The sequence below is a fragment of the Lonchura striata genome, chromosome 26 (assembly GCF_050655825.1).
Source record: "Lonchura striata isolate lonStrDom1 chromosome 26, ASM5065582v1, whole genome shotgun sequence".
NCBI classification, from domain to species: Eukaryota; Metazoa; Chordata; class Aves; order Passeriformes; family Estrildidae; genus Lonchura; species Lonchura striata.
This window is the reverse complement of record NC_140728.1, coordinates 2,285,783-2,305,292: the sequence shown is the minus strand read 5'-3', so window position 1 is coordinate 2,305,292 and position 19,510 is coordinate 2,285,783. Positions and strand designations below refer to the sequence as shown.

Genomic DNA, 19,510 nt, shown 5'->3' with positions numbered 1-19,510 from the left:
CCACTGCACCCGGAGCCAGCAGCTTTGCAGGGACCAGCACAGCCCGGCCGAGCTGCCGCGGTGGCGGCTCTGCCCCGGGATGCCCAGGAAGGCTGCAGAGGGCAGGGATGGAGGTGCGGGGCTGGTCACCCTGCCGGGTGACTCAGGGTGACCGACACAACCAACGCCCGTTTGCCAGCTGGCCCCGTGTCCCTGAGTCACCGTCCCCAGGCTGTCCCCGTGCGTCACAGCCCCCTCGCCCTGACACCCGTCCCAGCGCACCGCCGATGTCCAGCAGCACCCCGAGGACACCGCCACCAGGAACCCCAAAAAGCACCCGGCCGGCAGCGATCTTCGGCCACCCCGGGGCTCCCCCGCCCGCCCCAAGGTACCTTCACCCCCACACGAAATGGAAACGCAATCCCAGAAGTTTCCAGGCGAGCTGTGGTGGTCGGGGTCCGGAGCTGGCACTGGGTGGGTCCCCCCCCCCCCCCCAGTCCCCCGGATCCTCCGGGGTCCCCAGCACCCTCCTGGCCGGTTTTTGGCTGCGGGGGGAGCGGCACAGCGGGAAGGGGTTGAAGCGCTTTGGCTTCATCACCCGAGTCTTTTTGCTTGCTTGGCGAAAAGTCTGGTTTCTCACCCTAAAAGACAAAAAAAGCCCAGCTGGGGCTGCGCTGTGCCGCTCGTCCCGCTGTGCCAAACCTCCCGGCGCAACATCTGCAGCGGCACAAAGAGAAGCGGCCCCGGGGCCGCCCCTCTGCCGGCACCGCCCGGCCTGGGCGCCCCCGGCCGCGGGGGAGGCTCGGGCAGCCGAGGGGAGGGGAAGGCCGAGGAGGGGAGGGCAAAGGAGAGAGAGGAGGGCCGGGCCGGCCGGCAGCTGCTGCTCGCAGAGCCGGAGCTCGTTTCCTGCTTGCTATCTCTCCCGGCGGCGCCCAGCTCCGCTCCCTCCGCACGCCCCGGTCCGTGCCTCAGTTTCCCCCCGCGAGGGGCTGTGGAGGTGAGTGGAGGGTGAGGATGGGCAGAGCATCCCTGGGTGGGGAGGGCAGGGCTCTGCTGCCCCCCGGGCCCGCGTCCCCCCGCTCGGTGCCAGCATCCCGAGCGCCGGTCCCCTCCGCCCGCCCCGCCGCGAGCATCGCAGCGCAGGGCGGGGACGGGGGTGGCAGAACCGAGCGGTGATTCTGCCGTGCTGCGGAGGGCTCAGCCCCCCGACCCCGTGTCCTGCTTGTCGCTGGGACGCTCCGTGGCAGGATAGCGCTTTTTCTCCGGCTGACCCCTCCCCACAGCCTCTCTCAGAGGCAGCGGCGTCCCCCCTGCTCCATCCCCGCTGCTTTTCCCCTCCAGCCGCTGACCTCTGCTGCCCCGGGGACAAAGGGGAAAGAGATCCCCCCTGCTTCTCCCCCTCCACCAGTGCTCCCAGCGATGAGCAGGACGGGCAAGAGCTTTGCTAAGATCCCTGAGGGATGCTGTGTGCATCATCAGGGTGATGTCTTTGCCACAGATGTGCTTTGGGCTAAAGGAGAAGTAGGAAGAGGAAAATGATGTAGGGTGTGAAACCTGGCTGTGACCAGACTTCCTCTTCTTACCAAAATTCAGCTGCAAGAGGCAGGTCCTTCCGTAGGCTGGTGTTGGGCAGGGGTACAGGCTGAGCAGCAAAAATAGGGGGCCACCTTTGCTCCTCCCCAAGCGTTGTCTGTGCCCAGGATGTGGCCAGGCTCTGGTGTGTGGATCCCCAGCAAAGCCTAACCCAGGTTTGTCCCCCCTCCTCAGCCCTTCCCCCCGTAGCTCCATGCTGGGGCCTCGCAAAGCTGGGGTGTGCTCATGCACCCACATCCCTGCCTCAGACCAGAGGAGCTGGCAGGGATTTTTCCCTCCCTCCAAGGATTCTAACCCACCCAAACCAAGGCAAGTTGCTTTGGCTTTGGCCAGGGTGGTCTCCCTGCCCAGTCCCACACCCAGGATGTTTCTCCTGGGCACAATAACGTTTGCAAGAGCTTCCAGTGCCTCCATCCCTTCCTGACACCCTCCCAGTTCAGCTGGTGGTTGGAAGTAAGGGCTTTGGCCAAGCTGTTGGGTGAAACCCTCTGTCCTGCCTTTCACTGGAGGGGCTCTCCTGGGGTCCAGCCCACCTCGGCAGCCTGGCCTCTGGTGTCCAGGCTGGATCCCAAATCCAGGACAGCCCGTCCATGCTGGGAGCCTGGATCCCAAATCCAGGACAGCCCGTCCATGCTGGGAGCCAGCGCAGCGGTGGCGAGGCGATCTGCTGAAAATCCTTCCAGCTTTCATCATCTCTGGATGTCCTTTCCCACCCTATTTCCATGTGCCTGGGAGCCACGTGAGCCCCCAAGCAGCTTCCCCCACCTCCTCCCAAGAGGCTGCTTCTCCTGCAAGGGCAAGAGGGAGACCCTGACCCGCAAGGTGGGGTGGGATGTCCCTGCTCCAGGGGTGCTCCCCGTGTCTCAGACCCGGGTGATGTCCCCACAGACATTTCTGCAGCCAACCAAAGCTGCCATGAGATGAGTCAGGGCTGGCTGCAACCCCCCCTCCTCCCCGCTGCTTGCAGGAACAGCGTTAGGGGAAGAAATGCAAAAGGCTTTGATGGAAGGAACAGAGCCCGAGGCAGCCTGGCACAGGCTGTGCCCTCCTCCACTGCCGCTGGCTGGGCTGAGAGCTGGGGTTTTGTATCAAGCCTGCAGGAACTGAGTTTTCCTAGGAGTTTCTGACCTTGCTTGCAGTTGTCCAAGGGGGTTTGAGCGTGCCAGAGTGCTGGCAGGATAATTTTTCTGTAGGAAACTGTAACACAAGGCTTCTTGTTCTGCCTCCTCTGAGCCTCCCTGCCAAAGCGTAGGGGCTGGAAAGCTTTCCCAGGCAGCACGCTGCCCCTGGCATCGTGTCCAGTGGGAACCAAGGCTGAGAAATTGGCTTTTTCAGAGCCAGGGGCTGCTGAGGCTGCAGCAGATGCTCCCAGCCTGAGCAGCTGCCTTTGCCCATCTCCCCGGGGCTCCTGTGTGGTGACCTTGGCAGGTGCCAGGCAGTGACTTGAGCTCCTGGAGGACAACCCATCTGCACGGGGCACTGCTGCCTGGCAGCCAGTGCTGCCTGGGCAGCCTCCGTGGTACAAGGATGGCTGGGAGCAGTGCAAACTCGCTGGGGAGGTTCTCAGCGCTGCCTCAGTTTCCCCAGGCTCACTAGCAGCACTCAGGGGAGGAGCAGAAACCTGTCCTTAGGTCTCACAGGCTTTATGAATGCATAGGCCATGTCCTGTGTCCCCACGCTGGCACTCTGGTGTGCGCCAGCCCCTGCTGTGCCCCACTGGGTGGCTTATCCTATGTCTGCCCAGGAAGGAAGGGGTTAAAATGCCCGGATTTCCTGAGTGTGGTGCTGGAAGGGAAGGTGACCTGCAGAAGTGATTAGAGGGAAGGTGACCCGCGGAACTGCTTTGCAAGGCACGTTCTGGTGTCGGGAAAGTCCTGAGTGAGACTGAACTAGAAATCCAGCCAGAATTCGGTCTTTTCAGCCAAAATTTAACCGCTTAAGCGACTCCTTTCTCCACACACCCCCAGCCTCCTCCTCCTGCGGGCTGCCTGATTTATTCACGACATCCTTGCCCCGCTGCAGTGCTGCCACGTGCCCACGATAACACCCAGGGGCGAGAGGGCAAAGAGCTGCGGCTCAAAGGTGGAAGCTCCTTGGCAGCACCGTGTCTCTGCGGGCTGGGGGAGCCTTTCACAGCCCCGGGGCTTGGTGACAGTGGCTGGAAAAGGCAAAGCTTTGTTCTTCGTGCTCGGGCTGGCAATCTGAGGGCACGGGGCAGTGCTGGGGGTGACAGAGACTGGTCCCCTGGGAGATGCCAGGGGTAGGGGGTTTTGGGATGCTCAGGAGGAATGTGCTGCACCCCTCCTCCCACGGCTTCTGTGGCGTGATGGGGCTGCTTGTAGGGTGATTTGACTTTTATTGGATTTCCTCACCGGTGCTTTCTCTGTGCTAATCTGCTTCCACCCGCTCCAGGAGCGCTAGAAGGGGACTGGGGGAAAAGACCACCCCATTCCAGCTGCACAAGCCAGGTCGGCGGGATGGACCCGACCCTGCTCCCTCTGGCCCCAGGGCTGCTCTTGCTGCTTTCTGCAGCAGCTGTGTGGCTGATTCCTAAAGCCAGGAGCTCCCTCCCATCCCCCCCGGTGAGGCCGAGGCTGCGGAGGAAGGAAGTGGTGTCTTCTCTCCAAAACAACTCGCTCTGCTCTTGGCTGTTGCAGGTACCCGCTGCATGGAGGAAGCCACTCACTGCTGCCACAGCCCTCCCCATCCCCTGCCCTGACGCCACCGTGGCTGGGTGACACCGTGGCTCTGTGGGTGCAGCATCCGGGGACGGTTCCATCACTGCTGCCACAATTTTGTGTGTGCCGGTTTTTGACAGCGCCGTCACCACCCGACAGCACCCGCAGCGGGGAAAGCTGGCACTGAGACACCAGGTCTGGCGTGGGACGCCTCTGTGGGTGGGGATCCAGGAGGGTCCCCTCCCTGCTGACCTCTGCTGTCCCTCTGCCAGGCTTCTGGGTGACACGGGATGAGCGTGCCGGCCGACGAGCCGGGCAACCCGGCCCATGCCATCTTTGAGAGGTTCCTGCGTGCCGGGGAGTGCCGCGAGGTGCTGGGCTGCTTCGTGGAGCTGTGCCAGCAGCTGGGGCTGCAGGGCAGTGGGCTACAGCTCTACCACGGCCTCAAGGCTGCCCTCAACTACTGGAATGCCAAGGCCCTGTGGAGCAAGCTGGATAAGAAAGCTGGGCACAAGGACTACGACCAGGGCACAGCTTGTGCTGGCACCAAGGTACTCGGGATGTGGGGTGAGGGGTTTGGGTCTCTCCCTGTCCTGTGTCCTTGTCTTGGGTGAGAACATCCCTTGGGAAACTCTGGCTCCCATCCCAGGAGGATGCAAGATGTGCCAGGCGGGGAGGTTGATGGAGTTTAATGGGACAGGAAGTTAATTAGCACTGCTCAGTTCACCATGGCATGATGCCACCTCAGTGCCACCCAGCCAGCAGTGTCCTTCCTCCTCCCAGCTGCCTCTCGCTGGGGACATCCCATGGCAGGGCTGAGGGAACTGTCAGGTCCTTGCTGGGAGATAGGAGCATCCCAAGTAGGATGTCCCCTTGGGGACATCTCTTCCCTGTCTCACAGATGATGCCTTCTGTCCTGACTGCTGTGCCCTGTTCTCCCAGCCCTGTGCAAAAGCTGTCAGAAGACCAAACCCATGGCAGGCCCGCAGGACCTGCACCTTATCTCACCCAATGCTTTAATTGCTGCCATTGCCCTGGGAGAAGGCAAGGTTCAGGGGGTGGGGGGCACCGCGATTTGCAGGGAAAATCAGGCAGAAAAGGGAAATACTGAGGAGGGCCAGATCCTGCCCCAGCAGGGGAGGTGCTGGCGCCGCCTTTGGAGTTCACTCCAGCCCTGCCTCCTGTCTGTCCCGCGCCGTGGCAGTGCCTGGTGGTGGGCGCCGGCCCCTGCGGGCTGCGGGCAGCCATCGAGCTGGCACTGCTGGGTGCCCGCGTGGTGCTGCTGGAGAAGCGCGACTCCTTCTCCCGCAACAACGTCCTGCACCTCTGGCCCTTCACCATCCACGACCTGCGGGCGCTGGGCGCCAAGAAGTTCTACGGGCGCTTCTGCACGGGCACGCTGGACCACATCAGTGAGTTGCAGGGGGACCAGGCTGGCTGTGGGGAGCCCAGGCACTCGGGGGTGCAGCCCTGAGGATTGCTCTCCCCTCCCAGGTATCCGGCAGCTCCAGCTGATCCTGCTGAAGGTGGCTTTGCTCCTGGGGGTGGAGGTGCACATCAACGTGCGGTTCGAGGGCCTTGTTCCCCCCACGGGCAAGGCAGGTACGGTATCTCTGCAGGGTGGGTGGCATTCCTGGGGACAAGGACAGGGCTGTGGGTGGTCACTCTGAGCCCCCCTGTCCCTCTGCTAGCCCTTTTTGGGGGGAATGAGGCGCAGCCCTTTCCCTGCTCCCTGGGGAACAGCACGTTCATGACCACCCCTCTCCCTGCAGGAGGTTGGCAGGCTGTGCTGCAGCCCAGTTCCTCTCCCCTCACCAGCTACGAGTTTGACGTCCTCATCTCAGCTGGCGGCGGCAAATTTGTCCCTGAAGGTGACAACAGGTGTCCCTGCAGCCCCAGGACCAATTTGGGGGGCTGAGTGGGGGCTCACGCCTCTCCCCTCCCGCAGGGTTCAAGCGGAAGGAGACGCGTGGGAAGTTGGCCATTGGCATCACCACCAACTTCATCAACCGCCACAGCCGGGCCGAGGTGGAGGTGGCCGAGATCAGCGGCGTGGCCCGAATCTACAACCAGAAGTTCTTCCAGAACCTCTACAACAAAACGGGTCAGTGGTCCCGTGGTCCCAACCCCCCCATGTGGGGTGTTGGAGGATCCTGCCCCCTCCTGAGGGAGCTGGAGGCTCAGCTCCAGCATGTCCCCAGTAATGGGGTGCGTGTCCCCACATGGTGCCCCATTGCAGGGGACATCTGGTGTCTGAGCCCAGTGCTGGGACACCCCATGGCCCTGGCTCAGCCCCTTCCCTGTCACCAGGCATTGACCTGGAAAACATCGTGTACTACAAGGATGACACTCACTATTTCGTCATGACGGCCAAGAAGCAGAGCCTGCTCAAGAAGGGGGTCATCCTCCAGGTGAGAGGGGCAGGATCTGGCCCTGGGACCTCACAGCAATGGGCAGCTGAAAGCCTTGAAAGTGGGATGCAAATTGTGGATGCTGGTTTAACTGCACACCCCTGGGTGGCAGGGGCTGCAGCTGCTGTTGCCTGTGCTGCAGGAAAAATCCTTCCAGGATGCTGAGAGTGCAGTGGCACAGCTGCAGCCTAGAGCTGGGTGCTCCCAGGCTGAGGGACAAACATCACCTCCCACATCCCAGTCAGCTTCACCCCATCCCCACAGGACAAAGCGGACATCGAGAGCCTCCTGGCCCCGGAGAACGTGAACCGGGATGCCCTCCTTAGCTATGCCAAAGAAGCTGCCAACTTCTCCACCAACTACTGCCTGCCCCAGCTGGAGTTTGCCCTCAACCACCGGGGCCTGCCGGATGTCGACATGTTCGACTTCACCTGCATGACGCGCTCGGAGAACGCGGCGCTGGTGCGGGAGCACAACGGGAGCCGTGTGCTCCTGGGGCTGGTGGGCGACTGCTTGGTGGAGGTGAGAGTTTCCCCTGCAGCCCCACCTCACACCCCCATTTCTCCTCTCCTTGCGAAATGCATTGGTTGCAATATATTTCCCCTCCCTAAGTGCTTCTCATCCCAATTGCCCAGTGCACTCCATCCTTGGGCAGGCTCTCAGGAGTGGCATGTTTTGGGGAGGTTATCCCCTTCTCCAGCCCCACCGATTTGGGGTTGGTTCAGGATGGAGGAGCAGCCCAGCCCCTCCCCAGACGCAGCCGTGCTGGCTGGGGAGGAGACGGCCACCCGTCGTCTCCGTGCGCGTCCTGCCGCCGCTCCCTCTTTCATCCCGGGCCAAGCCTGGCAGCCGCCAGCCTCCTCCCAGCTGCCCGACCAGCCACGCAGCTCCAGCTCAGCTCTGCCCTTCCCTTTGCAGCCCTTCTGGCCGCTGGGCACCGGCGTGGCCAGGGGCTTCCTGGCCGCCTTCGACGCAGCGTGGATGGTGCGGCGCTGGGCAGCCGGGACAGCCCCGCTGGAGGTGCTGGCCGAGAGGTGAGTGTCCCCGTGGCGCTGGGCTGGCTCTGGGGCGCGTGAGGATGGCAGCAGTGATGCCAGCCCTGTCCCTTGCACCCAGGGAGAGCATCTACCAGCGCCTTTCGCAGACATCCCCAGACAACACCAACAAGAACATCAGCCAGTACAGCATCGACCCGGCCACGCGCTACCCCAACATCAACCTGCAGGCCATCAAAGCCAGCCAGGTACCTGGCCAGGTCCTGCCGTGGGACAGCCAGCCCAGCCTCTCTGGCTGCCAGGGTGACACTAATTTACCAGTCCCCTGTCCCCAAAGGGTGTGAGACTGAAGCTGTTAGTACACAGGACATTGAATGTGTTGCCCGTTGTGGATGGTGGAGGGTTCTGGAGAGTTGAGGGGGGGTGTCCAAGTGTCCCCCTTGCCAGGGCCACCTCCCTGCGTGGTGCCATTGGCTCTGTACAGGCGGTGACCCACCACTGACATGTCCCCGTTGGCAGGTCAGGGACCTCTACCTCGTGGGCATGGTGGAGGTGGACCACAAGAGGAAGAGCGAGAACCGGCTCAGCACCGGTAGGAGCGACCACGCCTGCCCCATTCCTTCCAGCAGCCCATGCCCAAGTGGCTCCTGCCCTGGTTCTCCTCCCCATCCTCGTTTCTTGCACCCTGGCCTGTGTCCAGCAGGCTGTCCTGGTGGCACCAGTGGTTTCTGTCCCCTCTGCTTGTGGCCCATTTGGGGACACAGGCCCCTGCTGCCTTCTGGGGTGGAGGCTGTGCCCCTCCAGGCTGCACTGATGCTGAGCCATGAAATATTGGACAGATGGTTCCTCAGCATAGTTATTGAGACTTGTGGGGAGGGTTGTGGGGGCCAGGGGGTGTCTCAGCTTGCTCCCATGGGATCCCTGCCCTGTTAAAGCAGGGAGTCTGAGGCAGGAGGTGGACTGGGGGGTTGTGTCCCCTCTCTGTGCCTCCCCAGTGGCCCCTGGAGCTGTCTCTGAAGAGCTGCTGAGCTGGTGCCAGGCCAGCACAGCTGGATACCCTGGCGTGGCCGTGACCAACTTCAGCACCTCCTGGACCAGTGGCTTGGCCCTCTGCGCCCTCATCCACCGCTTCCGCCCCGACCTGGTGTGAGTGCCTGGGAGCCCCCAAACCCTCCACCCTGCAGAGCCCACCCTGATGGCAGCCACATCTCCCCACAGGGACTTTGACTCTGTGGAGCCCCAGGATGCCATTCGGACCCACCAGATGCTGCTGGACATAGCAGAGCAGGAGCTGGGCATCCAGCCTGTCCTCTCCAGTGTTGAGATGGCCACCATGACAGAGCCTGACCGCCTGGGCCTCATCACCTACCTCAGCCACTTCTATCAAATTTTTGGGACCTCTCCAGGTGTGAGATTTTGGGGGGATTTGTCCCACCCTGAGCTGCACTGGGGCTGGCTGGGCGCTCTCCTCTTTGTTGGGTGGGTGCCACCAAAATGGCTATGTCCTGTGCAGAGGTGGAGGTCAGCAAGAAGCCACTGTCTCCCCGAGGCACACGAGGGGCCCTCCTCTTCCTCAGCAAGCTGCAGAAGAGCCGGACCCTGGCACACAAACGTAGCCAGGTGAGGACCCCCACCCACACCCTCACGGCACACCAAAACCCCGTCACACTCCCCACCCTTCCCACCCCGTTTGGATTTGCAGGACGGTGCCCAGAAGGACAGTGAGGTCAAGAGGAGCCGCAGGGACACTGAGGTGGGCCTGCCCCAGGTGCCCCAAGGGGGGCTCTGCTGGGGTGCAGCTGTCCCGGGGGGAGAGTGGGGGGCTGACCCTCCCCTCGGGTCACTTGTAGCTGGACACGGGGCTGGATGGAGACACTCAGGACAGTGCCCACAAGCCGCCACAAGCCACCGTGATGGACCCAGGGCAGGTTGGTCCTTGCGTCACCTTGGGATGGAGGGTCCAGCTCAGGGCAGGGGGGCACCTGGGAGGGCACCAGTGGCTGGCAGGGCCAAGCCAAGGGCTGGGAGCAGGGCTGCACAAGCGAACGCCCACATGTTCCCAGCTCCTCCCTGCCTGTTTCCTGACCCGACTGGTTTTCCGGAGCCTTGCCGCTGCCTCACCCATCCCGAGCGGACCCAGCGCGGCGAGAGGGGCAAAGCCCTGCCCCGTGCCCCCATGGCTGCCGGCACAGCCACGGGGCAGGGTGGGTGCCAGGCCCCCGGTGCCAGCCCTGCCCGTCCTCTCCCCCCTCAGCCACCCAGGGAGAGGGCAGGGGAGAACAGTGACGCCTGCTACTTCTGCGGGCGCCGTGTCTACATCGTGGAGCGGGCCAGCGCCGAGGGACGCTTCTTCCACCGCGGCTGCTTCCAGTGCCGGCGCTGCGGGGCCACCCTGCGCCTGGGCGACTACGCCTTCGACGAGGAGGATGGTGAGGCGGCTTTTGGGGAGAGGGAATGCTTGGGGCACGACTTCTCCACCTTGCAGGTTGTCACAGGAGTTCACCCTCCCCTCCCCATGCCCAGGTAATTTTTACTGCTCGCTGCACTACCCCAATCCAGCCGGCATGGACCTGCCCCGGGATGAGGCTTCAGCACTGCCTGATGGGGTAAATCACCCTAAATCCCTGTAGGTGATGGAGGAAAGGCAAAATGTCTAGGGGGGTGGTTGGGTGTGGCCCTGTGCTGCATCACCCCTCTGCTCTGCTCTGCCACAGGATGCTGATGCTGCTGCCTGCCCACCCCCAGATGCTGGAAGGTCAGGTGTGTCCCCCGTGGCGTGGGCACCCAGTCCCCTTCAGCCCACTCCTGCAGCCCCACAGGCAGGGGCAGAGCCTGGGGACGCTGAGGACACTGCGGATACTGGTGACATGGAGGAGCAGGAGCTGCTGGCACAGCCTGGGGGGGACGTGAGGGAAGAGGAGGCTCCCAGAGCGGAGCCCCAGGGGACAGCAGACGAGGGTGAGGAGAGTGGGGGCAGGAGGAAGATTGTCCTTACACCACTGGAGAAGCTCTGTCTGTCCACACTGAACCTCACCAGCGAAGCAGAGCCCGAGCCTCCACCGAAGCCAGCTCGTCTGCGGCTCCAAGCAGCACCCGAGGCCCTCCCTGCCCTGCGGCAGGGACAAGGTGCCTGGAAGGAGGAGGAGGAGAAGATTGACATGGAGAAAGGTAGGTGGTACAAACTGGAGTCTCCAGATGAGCAGAGCTTTCAGTCCCTCCAGGACCTTGCTGTATCCCACATCTTGCTTGTGAGGAACCAGCCTGAAACAGTTCTTTTCTCGGGCAGACTTGGAGGAGAGTGACAGCGAGGAGGGGGAGGGAGAGGAGGAGGAGAAAGAGGAGGAGGAGGACACAGGCCTTGGCATCATGAAAGAGATGGTGAGGATTTTCCCAAGTGATGGTGGCACCACCAGCACAGGTGGCAGATGGGGCTCTTGCTCCAGACCAGAGGCATCAGGTCTGGCTCAGCTGTGGCTGTCAAGGCAGGAGGTGCCTTGGCCTTGACCCCCCTGCCCGTGCCACCCTCCTTTCACAGTACCCAGACCCCAGGGAAGAGGAGAAATACCCCACCTGGAAGCGCACGTTGGCCCGCCGGGCCAGGGAATCGCAGATGAAGAGGTTCTGCAGAGCCCAGGTAACCTCACAGGGGAGAGCCAGCGTGGCACTGTACCCTGTCCCCTCCATCCTGCTGCTGCTGGCCACATGCTGGCAGGTGCTGGCCTGCAGGTGAGTGCTGCCCTTCTCTTACAGGCCATCCAGAGGCGGCTGGAGGAGATCGAGGTGACATTCCGGGAACTGGAGCAGCAGGGCATCAAGCTGGAGAAGTTACTCCGGGATGAGAACGGTAATGCCAGGGTGGACAGAGCCCTGTGACTCTGCAATGGGGGTCTGCACCCTGCTGACCACTCCCCTGTCCTGCAGAGAGCCCGGCTGACCAGCAGACACAGTGGACAAACCAGCTGCTCTACCTGGTCCAGAAGAAGAACAACCTGATGACCGAGGAGTCGGACCTCATGATCGCGTGAGGCTTGGGGGATGCTCCCTGGTCGGTGTGGGGGCTCAGCTCACCCCAGTCCCCTGTAAAGCTGTACCTGTGTGGGTACTCACAGCACACCCTTTTCCTCCCCACAGGGTGCAGGAACTGAAGCTGGAGGAGCAGCAGTGTCAGCTTGACAAGAAGCTCCGGAGCTACATGAACAAGGAGGGTGAGTGCCAGCGCGTGCCAGGGAGAGGATCCCTTTGCACCGTGCAGGGAGCAGGTCAGGCCTTGTGGCCTTCCCAGCTCTACTGTGGCCCCCTGCACCCACAGATGCCCTGAAGACACCCGAGGATGAGAAGGCTGAGCAGGAGATCCTGAAGCAGCTGGTGGAGGTGGTGAATAAGCGGAACGTCCTCATCCAGTTGCAGGAGGAGAAGAGGCTCAGCGAGCTGCGGGCTTGACCTGCACAGCCCCAGAGCCACCACGTCCTCCCCGGGGACAAGCAGAGTGTGTGTGAGTGAGTCTGGGCTTGGCATCACTCTGAGCTACCTCTGGAGGTGGCGATGCCCCAGGTGCCAGCAGCTGCCACAGCAAATCCAGCTTCCCGCTTGCCAAAGCCTGTCACGGAGGGGCCAGGCCCGCTGGTGGATGCCCGCAGGAGGAGACACCGAGAAGCTCTCAGCCTTGGGGTGCTGAGAGGGCATTCCTGTGCGTGGCTGGATTGCCTTTGCCTCGTGCTTGCTGGAAAAGAAGACTCGCAGGGGACTGCAAAAGGAGGCTGTGGTGGCTCCCAGCAGCAAGGAGGTGATGGCCACCAGAGCAGATGCCATATGTGCAGGGGCACCTTCCCTTGAAGCCAGCCTGGGACATCCTTCCCAGCTGAGGGCATCCATCCCAGTCTGGACTGTCCATCGCAAGGGACATCTGGCTGTACAAGATGGGGCCAGTGACAGACAGACTGGGCTGGTCCAGCTGCTCTGCACCACTGCTTTTGGATGCCACGTCCACACTGTCCCCAGCTGCTGCAAGAAAGCAGGGGCAGAACCCTACCATGAACCCCTTGGGCCAGGGAAGGGCTTCTTGTCCAGGAGCTCCTGTGGGAATTGTGCTCAGGGCCAGCACTGTTAACACCGAGGACAAGGGACACCAGTGGCTGTGCCCTCCTTGCCCCTTTGGGATTTCTTCTGCTTGGCCTTTGCACAGACCTCAGATGCCCCTGGAGTCCCTGGCTGTTGCCTCTGTGGCCAAATGGTGCTCACGTGTCAGGATGGGGGTCCCAGGCATGGGTTCCTCTCTTAGCAACACCACCCTGTGCTCAGCCCTCATCCTGCCATTCCCCTCAGCACCTCCTCCAGCCCTCCCTGTGTTTGTACCAGCCCCAAAATCCTGCTGCAAACCCCCTCCCTTCAAATAAAGCCCCCCTGACCCGGTGCCAAAGGTTAAAATATCGCCTTTATTTTCCATTAGTCAGGACTGGTTGCCAGAACAGCCACCAGTGTAAAATTTGAGGCCACCCCAGGCAAGGGGAGCCTCAGTGTCTCAAGCCTTCCAGCCAGGCCAGTGGGTCCCTCCATGTACAAAAGAGTGTATTTAAAAAGACAGCAATAAAAATCTGCCTCCGTTGTGATTTTCACAGGGGTCAATGCAAAAAATCTACCCCAAAAACCTTAATTTCACCCAGAGGCAGCTGTCAAACCTGCACTACTGCATTGCTGCAGTGCTGCTTGCCTAAGAACTGATGCTGGATGAAATAGGGGACATGGTGTGACCAAGGGGACATTGTGGGACACCCCGAGGCTCAGCTCAGCCTTCGCTGGGACGCTCCTGCAGGGCCCTCAGCACCATCCACATCTGGTCCTCGGTGCCGTGCAGCATCTTCACCTCCATGGTGTGGAACAGGTGGAGACCGCTGGCGAGGACGAGGACGCCGAGGGCGAGGAAGGCCAGCAGGCAGAAGGAGAGCTTGGGGAAGGGCTGCTCTGTGCCCAGTCCAGCCAGTGTGCCCAGTGCAGCCACGGCCTGGAGCAGCAGCAGCAGCAGGGCCAGCACGGCCATCCTGCCCGAGGAGTAGCGCTGCTGCCGTGCTGCCTGCAGCCCCACGCCCACCTCTGTCCGTGCCTCTGTCACCACATCTGCCAGTGCAGGGTCTGTGGGGAGAGGGGCCCTCAGCAGGGTGGGATCCCCAAATACCATCCCTATACCCCCCCATGCCACCCCAACAGCCTTCTCCTCATCCCCACTGCTCTGCAGCCCTCCACAAGCAGCACCGCAAGGAGAAACAGCCCCAAAAAACTCCATCCACCTCCACCAGTCCATCCACCAACCCCTCAGCACATAGTGGGTGCTGGCAGCAGCCCCCCGACTTACCAGCTGTGCCAAGGGTGGCACCTGCAGGCTGTCCCTGCCTCTGGATGTGCAGTGTTGCCATCACGGCTTCGTGGTCTGAGAAGGGGATGTCCACGCCTGGGGCTCGCCCCACGGTGGTCTTCAGCTCTTCACACTTCACCGTGAAGCTGGAGATGGCCTGGGTGAGGGGACAAGAGGGTCACACCTGTGCCTCACCTCCCCAGTCACAGGTGGCGGGCAGACACTCCCCGGTACCTTGTAGAGGATGTAGTCGATGCGGATGCCCAGCGGGAAGGGCAGCAGCTCTGACTTGTCAGTGAAGCAGTTGTCAGGGACAAGGGTGCAGCCGTTCTTACAGCCCTGGGAGGAGAGCCTGGGTGAGCTGGGGGCTCTTGGTGTGCCTGGGACCCCACGCAGCCCCTCGGCTCACCTCAAAGTGCGTGGCCTCAGCAAAGGCGTCCCGCAGCCCCGTCCAGCCGCGCAGCAGCCGGATGCCCACATCTTCAGGGTGCATGTTCAGGTCCCCTCCCAGCAGCACCACGTCTGCTGCCTTCGAGGTGTGGCTGTGGGGACAGGGGTGGCTGTCCTTCCCTGCCCTGTCTGCCCAGTGCTCCTCCACCTTATTCCTGACTGGGACTGCTGCAAACGGGAGCTCTCTGGGGCAAGCCCCAGGGGCAGGGGTGACCACACACGTCCTGGGGACATGCAGGGGGACACCCCACAGCTGCTCACCGGATGAACTGTGCCAGCTCCCAGGCCTGCACCAGGCGGTGGGGCAGGTAGGCGTCCTTGTCCCGGCAGTACTCGGCGTGCAGCTGGAGAGAGGGAAAGCAAAGGGGCTGTGACTCCTGCCCTGCTCCCAGGCTCCCTGCAAACCCACCCAACCCCTCCAAACAGTCCCTGCCAACACTGTCTTTATGTCATCCCCACGGGGGAGAGCCTGGGATGCTCACCCCAGTGCATACCCTGCTGCCCTGAGTAATAATTTATTAAATCAGTGAATAGTCCAGGGCAGAGGGTGGAGAACAGTGGTTAAAGCAAGGGGACAGTATAGGAGGAATATGGTCACTCATTGTCCTCCTCCCCACTGTTCCCCCCATGCTGGCTGGGCTCTTCCCTGGGTTGCTCACGTGGGTGACGTAGATGTTGAAGATGATCCCTGAGATCTTCATAATGACGAGACCGACGGACTTGCCGCAGAACCAGTCCCCGTGCTGGAGCTGCCCAAGGGGAGGAAGGGCAGGTCAGAGCTTCTGAGGCTCTGTGGGGATGGACACCATGGTGCCACGTGTCCCCCACCCCACTTACCATGTAGGGGTACCCGTTCAGTGAGTACTGGTAGAGGAGTGTGTCCAGAATGGGGAACCTGGAGAAGACGCAGAGGCCGCTGCCGATCACCCCACTGTGGGAGGGAAGAAGCAGAGTGAGGAGACGAGGATCCCAAAACCTCTGCCTCGCCCTAGCCCTGGCCCAGGAGGACTCCCCAGGTGCCTGGGTCCCAGTGTGCTCCTGAGAGCATCCTGCTGCCCAGGCATGGCATCTCCCACAGCAACAGAGGTGGCACTGGCACTGCCCCACAGACAGCCCCGGGGGCTGACCTTGCCCTTCTCACCTGCGGAAGTAATGGGAGAAGGGATAACAGCCTGCCAGCTTCACCTTCAGGTCACTGTAGTCCTGCTCGCTCCACACCTGGAGGACAGAGGGATAGGCTGAGAACAGTCGTGCCCATCTCCCGGGCTGGGAATGGGTGCACTTGGCTCACAAACTGCCCTCACCTCCTGGAGCAGCACCAGGTCAAAGCCCTCCTGGCGCAGCGTGTCCCCGATGAGCCGGACGCGCTCCTGCCGCCGCTTGCTCAGGTAGCGGATGGCCCTGCAGACAGGGTGACAGTCACAGCCTGGTGGGGACAGGGTCATGGGGCTGTTGGGGCCCACTGTGACCCAAAACGAGGGAGAGAAAGAGGGCTCCAGTACCAGCAGAAGCAGGATGCAGGTGGGAAAGACGGGAACAGGAAAGGGCCATGCGAGGACATGGGGACAAGATGCAGGGAGGCTGTTTGGGGACAGCTTCTCCTGCCTGCAGAACTGAGACAACTCATCCTTGCTTGGGGTGCAAATGGGGTTTTTTTCTGGGGCTAACAAGCATGGAAGAGACAGGAGGCACTACCCAGCCAAGCACCTCATGACCCTCTGGGGCAGGGAGAGTGGTGTGACCCCAGAATGAAGGGGCCATGAAGGTAACCCCAAGGTGGGACCCCCCCCAGTGTGGTGCCCCCATCTCCACCCACAGTGCCTGGCACGGACCTGGCAAAGTCTGGACTCACCAGCAGTTGAGGTCGAAGATCCGGAGGCGCAGGGTGGGCTCTCCCTCCATCGCTTGTTGGGGCTCTGGGGGGCTCAGTGGGCAGCGCCGGGCAGAGGGGGGACCTGCAGGGAGCGGGTTGGAGTGGCAGCCCCCAGGAGCCCGTGCAGGCTGCAGGACAGAGCCAAGCAGCCAGGCCAGGAAGGCGGAAGGGCTGAGCCAAGGCCAAGGCCAGGAAGGAAGGAAAAGTGCTCGGGGTGCTCCATGCCTTTCATCTCCTTTCCTGCACGCAAGGACCACCCCAAACCCCAAACTGCCCCCGTACAGGGATCCATGTACCCAAACCACCCATGCGACCCTACACGCAGTGGCTGGGGACACCGGTGGGTCAGGGATGGGCTGCAGGGCTCAACCCCTCTGCCTGGCAGTGAGTTGTGTTCCAGGATGGGCTTTCCTCCTGGTTTCAAAGTGGAGCTGCGAGGCACGGGCATGGGACATCGTCACACACCTCCCCACTCGGGAAGCCCAGGGATCCTTTTCGGGACCCCAAACCCCGCAGCAGCCCCAGCGCTCCGCCGGCTCCGCTTCGCTCCTCCCCGAGCCCCGTGAGATTGTCCAATTTCCGGCTTAGAAGCTAAAAAGAGCAGCCCCGGAGCTCCGGGATGGCGGTGCGGGCAGCCGGGCTCTGCCTGCCCCGGCGGGATTACCCGGCGGGCTCATCCCGATCCTGAGCCGCGCTAATTAATGCCGGCGGCTTCTCCCGAGCCTGAGCCCCCAGGGGCGCTCCCCGCGGGATGCGGCGGGGACAGGAGCGGGACAAGGAGCGGGACAGCGGCAACAGGTGGAGCGGGGACAGGAGCGGGGCAAGCGGGGGGAAATGAGAGCGGGGATAGGAGCGGGGCAAGCGGGGGGAAATGAGAGCGGGGATAGGAGCGGGGCAATCGGGGGGAAATGAGAGCGGGGATAGGAGCGGGGCAAGCGGGGGGACAGGAAAGCAGAGAAAGGAGCGGGGCAAGCGGGGGAACAGGAGAGCGGGGATAGGAGTGGGGCAAGCGGGGGAACAGGAGAGCGGGGATAGGAGCGGGGCAAGCGGGGGGAAATGAGAGCGGGGATAGGAGCGGGGCAAGCGGGGGGAAATGAGAGCGGGGATAGGAGCGGGGCAAGCGGGGGGACAGGAGAGCGGGGATAGGAGCGGGGCAAGCGGGGGAGCGGAGCCGCAGGAGGGTCGGAGCAGAGGAAGAGCGGAGCCGCGGGACGAGCGGGGCGGCGGCGGGGTAAGCGGAGGAGCGGGGCAGTGGGAGGATCGGAGCAACAGGCGGAGCGGGGCCGGGAGGAGCGGAGCCGCAGGACGAGCGGGTTAGCGGAGGAGCGGAACAATGCGAGGATCGGAGGAGCGGAGCAATGCGAGGATCGGAGGAGCGGAACAATGCGAGGATCGGAGGAGCGGAGCCGCAGAGGATCGGAGCAGCGGAGCCGCAGAGGATCGGAGGAGCGGAGCCGCAGAGCATCGGAGCCGCAGGACGAGCGGGGCGGTGGAAGGACGGGAGCCGCAGGACGAGCGGAGCAACAGGCGGAGCGGGGCCGGGAGGAGCGGGACGGGCGGCGGGGCCGAGCGCGGACCTGCAGCGGGCCGGGAGCGGCGGGGCCGCGGGACTACGCGTCCCGGCAGGCAGCGGAGCGGGGCGGAAGGGGCAGGACCGGCACCGGGGCCGGGGGGGTGAATGGGGCCGGGAAGGGTGGAGGAGGCCGGGCAGGGTGTGCTGGGCGCGCCGGGGTGCGGAGGGATGGCGGGGCTCGGGGGTGGAACACGTCGCGTGTGTCCCTGGGTGAAGGATGGGAGCAGCGAACAGCCGCGAGCAGCGCTTGGAGGGGGGCTGCTGAGTGGTGGGGCAGAGCAGCTCCCCCTCAAAGGTGATCCTGAACGCAGGGATGCTGCGGGAAGGCACAGGGAAACGTCTATGGCCAGCCCAACTTTTCCCAAGCAAACCCTGCAGCAGTGATGCAAACTAGGGCAAAACACATCCTGGTACCCAGAATTGGGGTCCCAGGAGAAGCGTTACCCAGCCAAGGGGTTACATGGGACGTGGCAGCTTTCGTAGTCCTGGCTGTCGAAGAAAATACCAAGAAATAAAATAGGAACTTCAGAACTGCTTGAGCCAACCCATGAACAAATAATTTTAATGGTTTTTTTCAGCAGACCGTAGTTTTACCGGAGCTCCACAGTCTCCTCTCTTTGAAGTTGGACAGATACAGTAAACACAACAAATATATGATACAACCCATCACAGCTGGATTAAAAAAAAATACACAAAAAATATAATACATAAAAAAATGGATTTTTAACATTGTGGATTGACGCAGCTCTAAAAATGGTGATTGTAACCCTGGTAAGCTTTACAAAGTCTTTAAAAAAATAAAACAGTACTTCATGTGAAATTCATAAATACACTGGAGGCGAACGGAGGGGCTGGGGGAGTTGAGAAAGTGTCTCTGGGATCATGACTAAACCCCAGCCAGGGCTGCTGGGGGCACCAGTCTGTGTGCGTGGGGTGCAGTGTGAGCCCTGGGCTCGGTGCAGGCAGGAGGGAGGGAGGGATGGAGGCACAAACCGGTCCAGTTAACAAAGAGCTTAGTCCCCACTGGGGCTGGGAGCGGGGCACGTCTGTGTTTTATGGTGGGGGAGTTTTGAGTTTTCATTCCCAGAGTTTTAGATCAGTGAGTGAAACAGAGAAAAAAAAAAAAAAAAAACAAAACACCAAAAACCTACAAAATGACAAACAAACATGCTACATATGAGAACTTGGCCAAAGAGCCCCAGCACAGCCCTGGCATGGCTTGCCAGTGCCTGGCCTTGGATTTTTCCCTCTCTCTTTCTCCTCCTGCTCCGTCTGCCCTGCTCACAGCAGCCACCTCAGTCCAGCCCCACCACTGAGCCCTTGGCCTGGCACGGGGCTGGGATGGCTCTGCCCCATCCCACAGGGATGGGTGGCTTTTCCCAGCAGCAAGATGTTGAAGTCGCCATGCCTCACAGCACATGTGGCATCAAGGTGGCAGCCAAGGCGCTTTCCTGAGCTCTGGGGCTATTCCTGCTCCTTGCACTGGCAGCACTGAGCCTAAACCTGCCCTGTGCCCCTCCCAAAGTAGCTGCAGTGCCCCTCAAAACACTCCTGCTCTCCTTCCCACTGCCTTCACTTCCCTGCCAACATGAGAAATCCATCCAGACCTGGC

The 19,510-nt window shown here is 62.2% G+C and overlaps 2 protein-coding genes across 7 annotated transcripts; one reads left to right on the top strand and one right to left on the bottom strand.

Moving 5' to 3' along the window:
• Window positions 1-818: 818 nt before the first annotated feature.
• MICAL1 (microtubule associated monooxygenase, calponin and LIM domain containing 1) lies at window positions 819-13,257 on the top strand. Of its 4 annotated transcripts, XM_021536008.4 has the most exons (26): window positions 823-976; window positions 4,230-4,445; window positions 4,523-4,801; window positions 5,455-5,662; window positions 5,745-5,852; window positions 6,023-6,121; window positions 6,199-6,354; window positions 6,561-6,661; window positions 6,926-7,183; window positions 7,580-7,695; window positions 7,778-7,904; window positions 8,176-8,248; window positions 8,652-8,802; window positions 8,875-9,062; window positions 9,170-9,276; window positions 9,359-9,409; window positions 9,507-9,584; window positions 9,911-10,085; window positions 10,180-10,262; window positions 10,371-10,824; window positions 10,943-11,034; window positions 11,192-11,290; window positions 11,407-11,500; window positions 11,578-11,677; window positions 11,788-11,861; window positions 11,966-13,257. In XM_021536008.4, exons 3-26 carry the CDS (start codon window positions 4,541-4,543, stop codon window positions 12,094-12,096), a joined length of 3,384 nt encoding a protein of 1,127 aa, XP_021391683.3. In that variant the 5' UTR covers window positions 823-976; window positions 4,230-4,445; window positions 4,523-4,540; the 3' UTR covers window positions 12,097-13,257. The 4 variants fall into 4 exon arrangements, with proteins under 4 accessions (XP_085417247.1, XP_021391683.3, XP_085417246.1 ...); XM_085561121.1 differs by lacking the exon at window positions 9,507-9,584 and having other exon boundaries at window positions 819-976; XM_085561120.1 differs by lacking the exon at window positions 9,507-9,584 and having other exon boundaries at window positions 829-976; window positions 8,176-8,296.
• SMPD2 (sphingomyelin phosphodiesterase 2) lies at window positions 13,069-17,970 on the bottom strand. Of its 3 annotated transcripts, none has more exons than XM_085561158.1 (11): window positions 17,903-17,947; window positions 16,305-16,407; window positions 15,757-15,853; window positions 15,594-15,670; window positions 15,290-15,383; window positions 15,112-15,201; window positions 14,714-14,796; window positions 14,412-14,544; window positions 14,237-14,341; window positions 14,003-14,159; window positions 13,069-13,782 (listed from the first exon to the last, which is right to left on the bottom strand). In XM_085561158.1, exons 2-11 carry the CDS (start codon window positions 16,352-16,354, stop codon window positions 13,439-13,441), a joined length of 1,230 nt encoding a protein of 409 aa, XP_085417284.1. In that variant the 5' UTR covers window positions 16,355-16,407; window positions 17,903-17,947; the 3' UTR covers window positions 13,069-13,438. The 3 variants fall into 3 exon arrangements, with proteins under 3 accessions (XP_085417284.1, XP_021391650.1, XP_085417283.1); XM_021535975.4 differs by lacking the exon at window positions 17,903-17,947 and adding an exon at window positions 16,791-16,998; XM_085561157.1 differs by lacking the exon at window positions 15,112-15,201 and having other exon boundaries at window positions 17,903-17,970.
• Window positions 17,971-19,510: the final 1,540 nt, after the last annotated feature.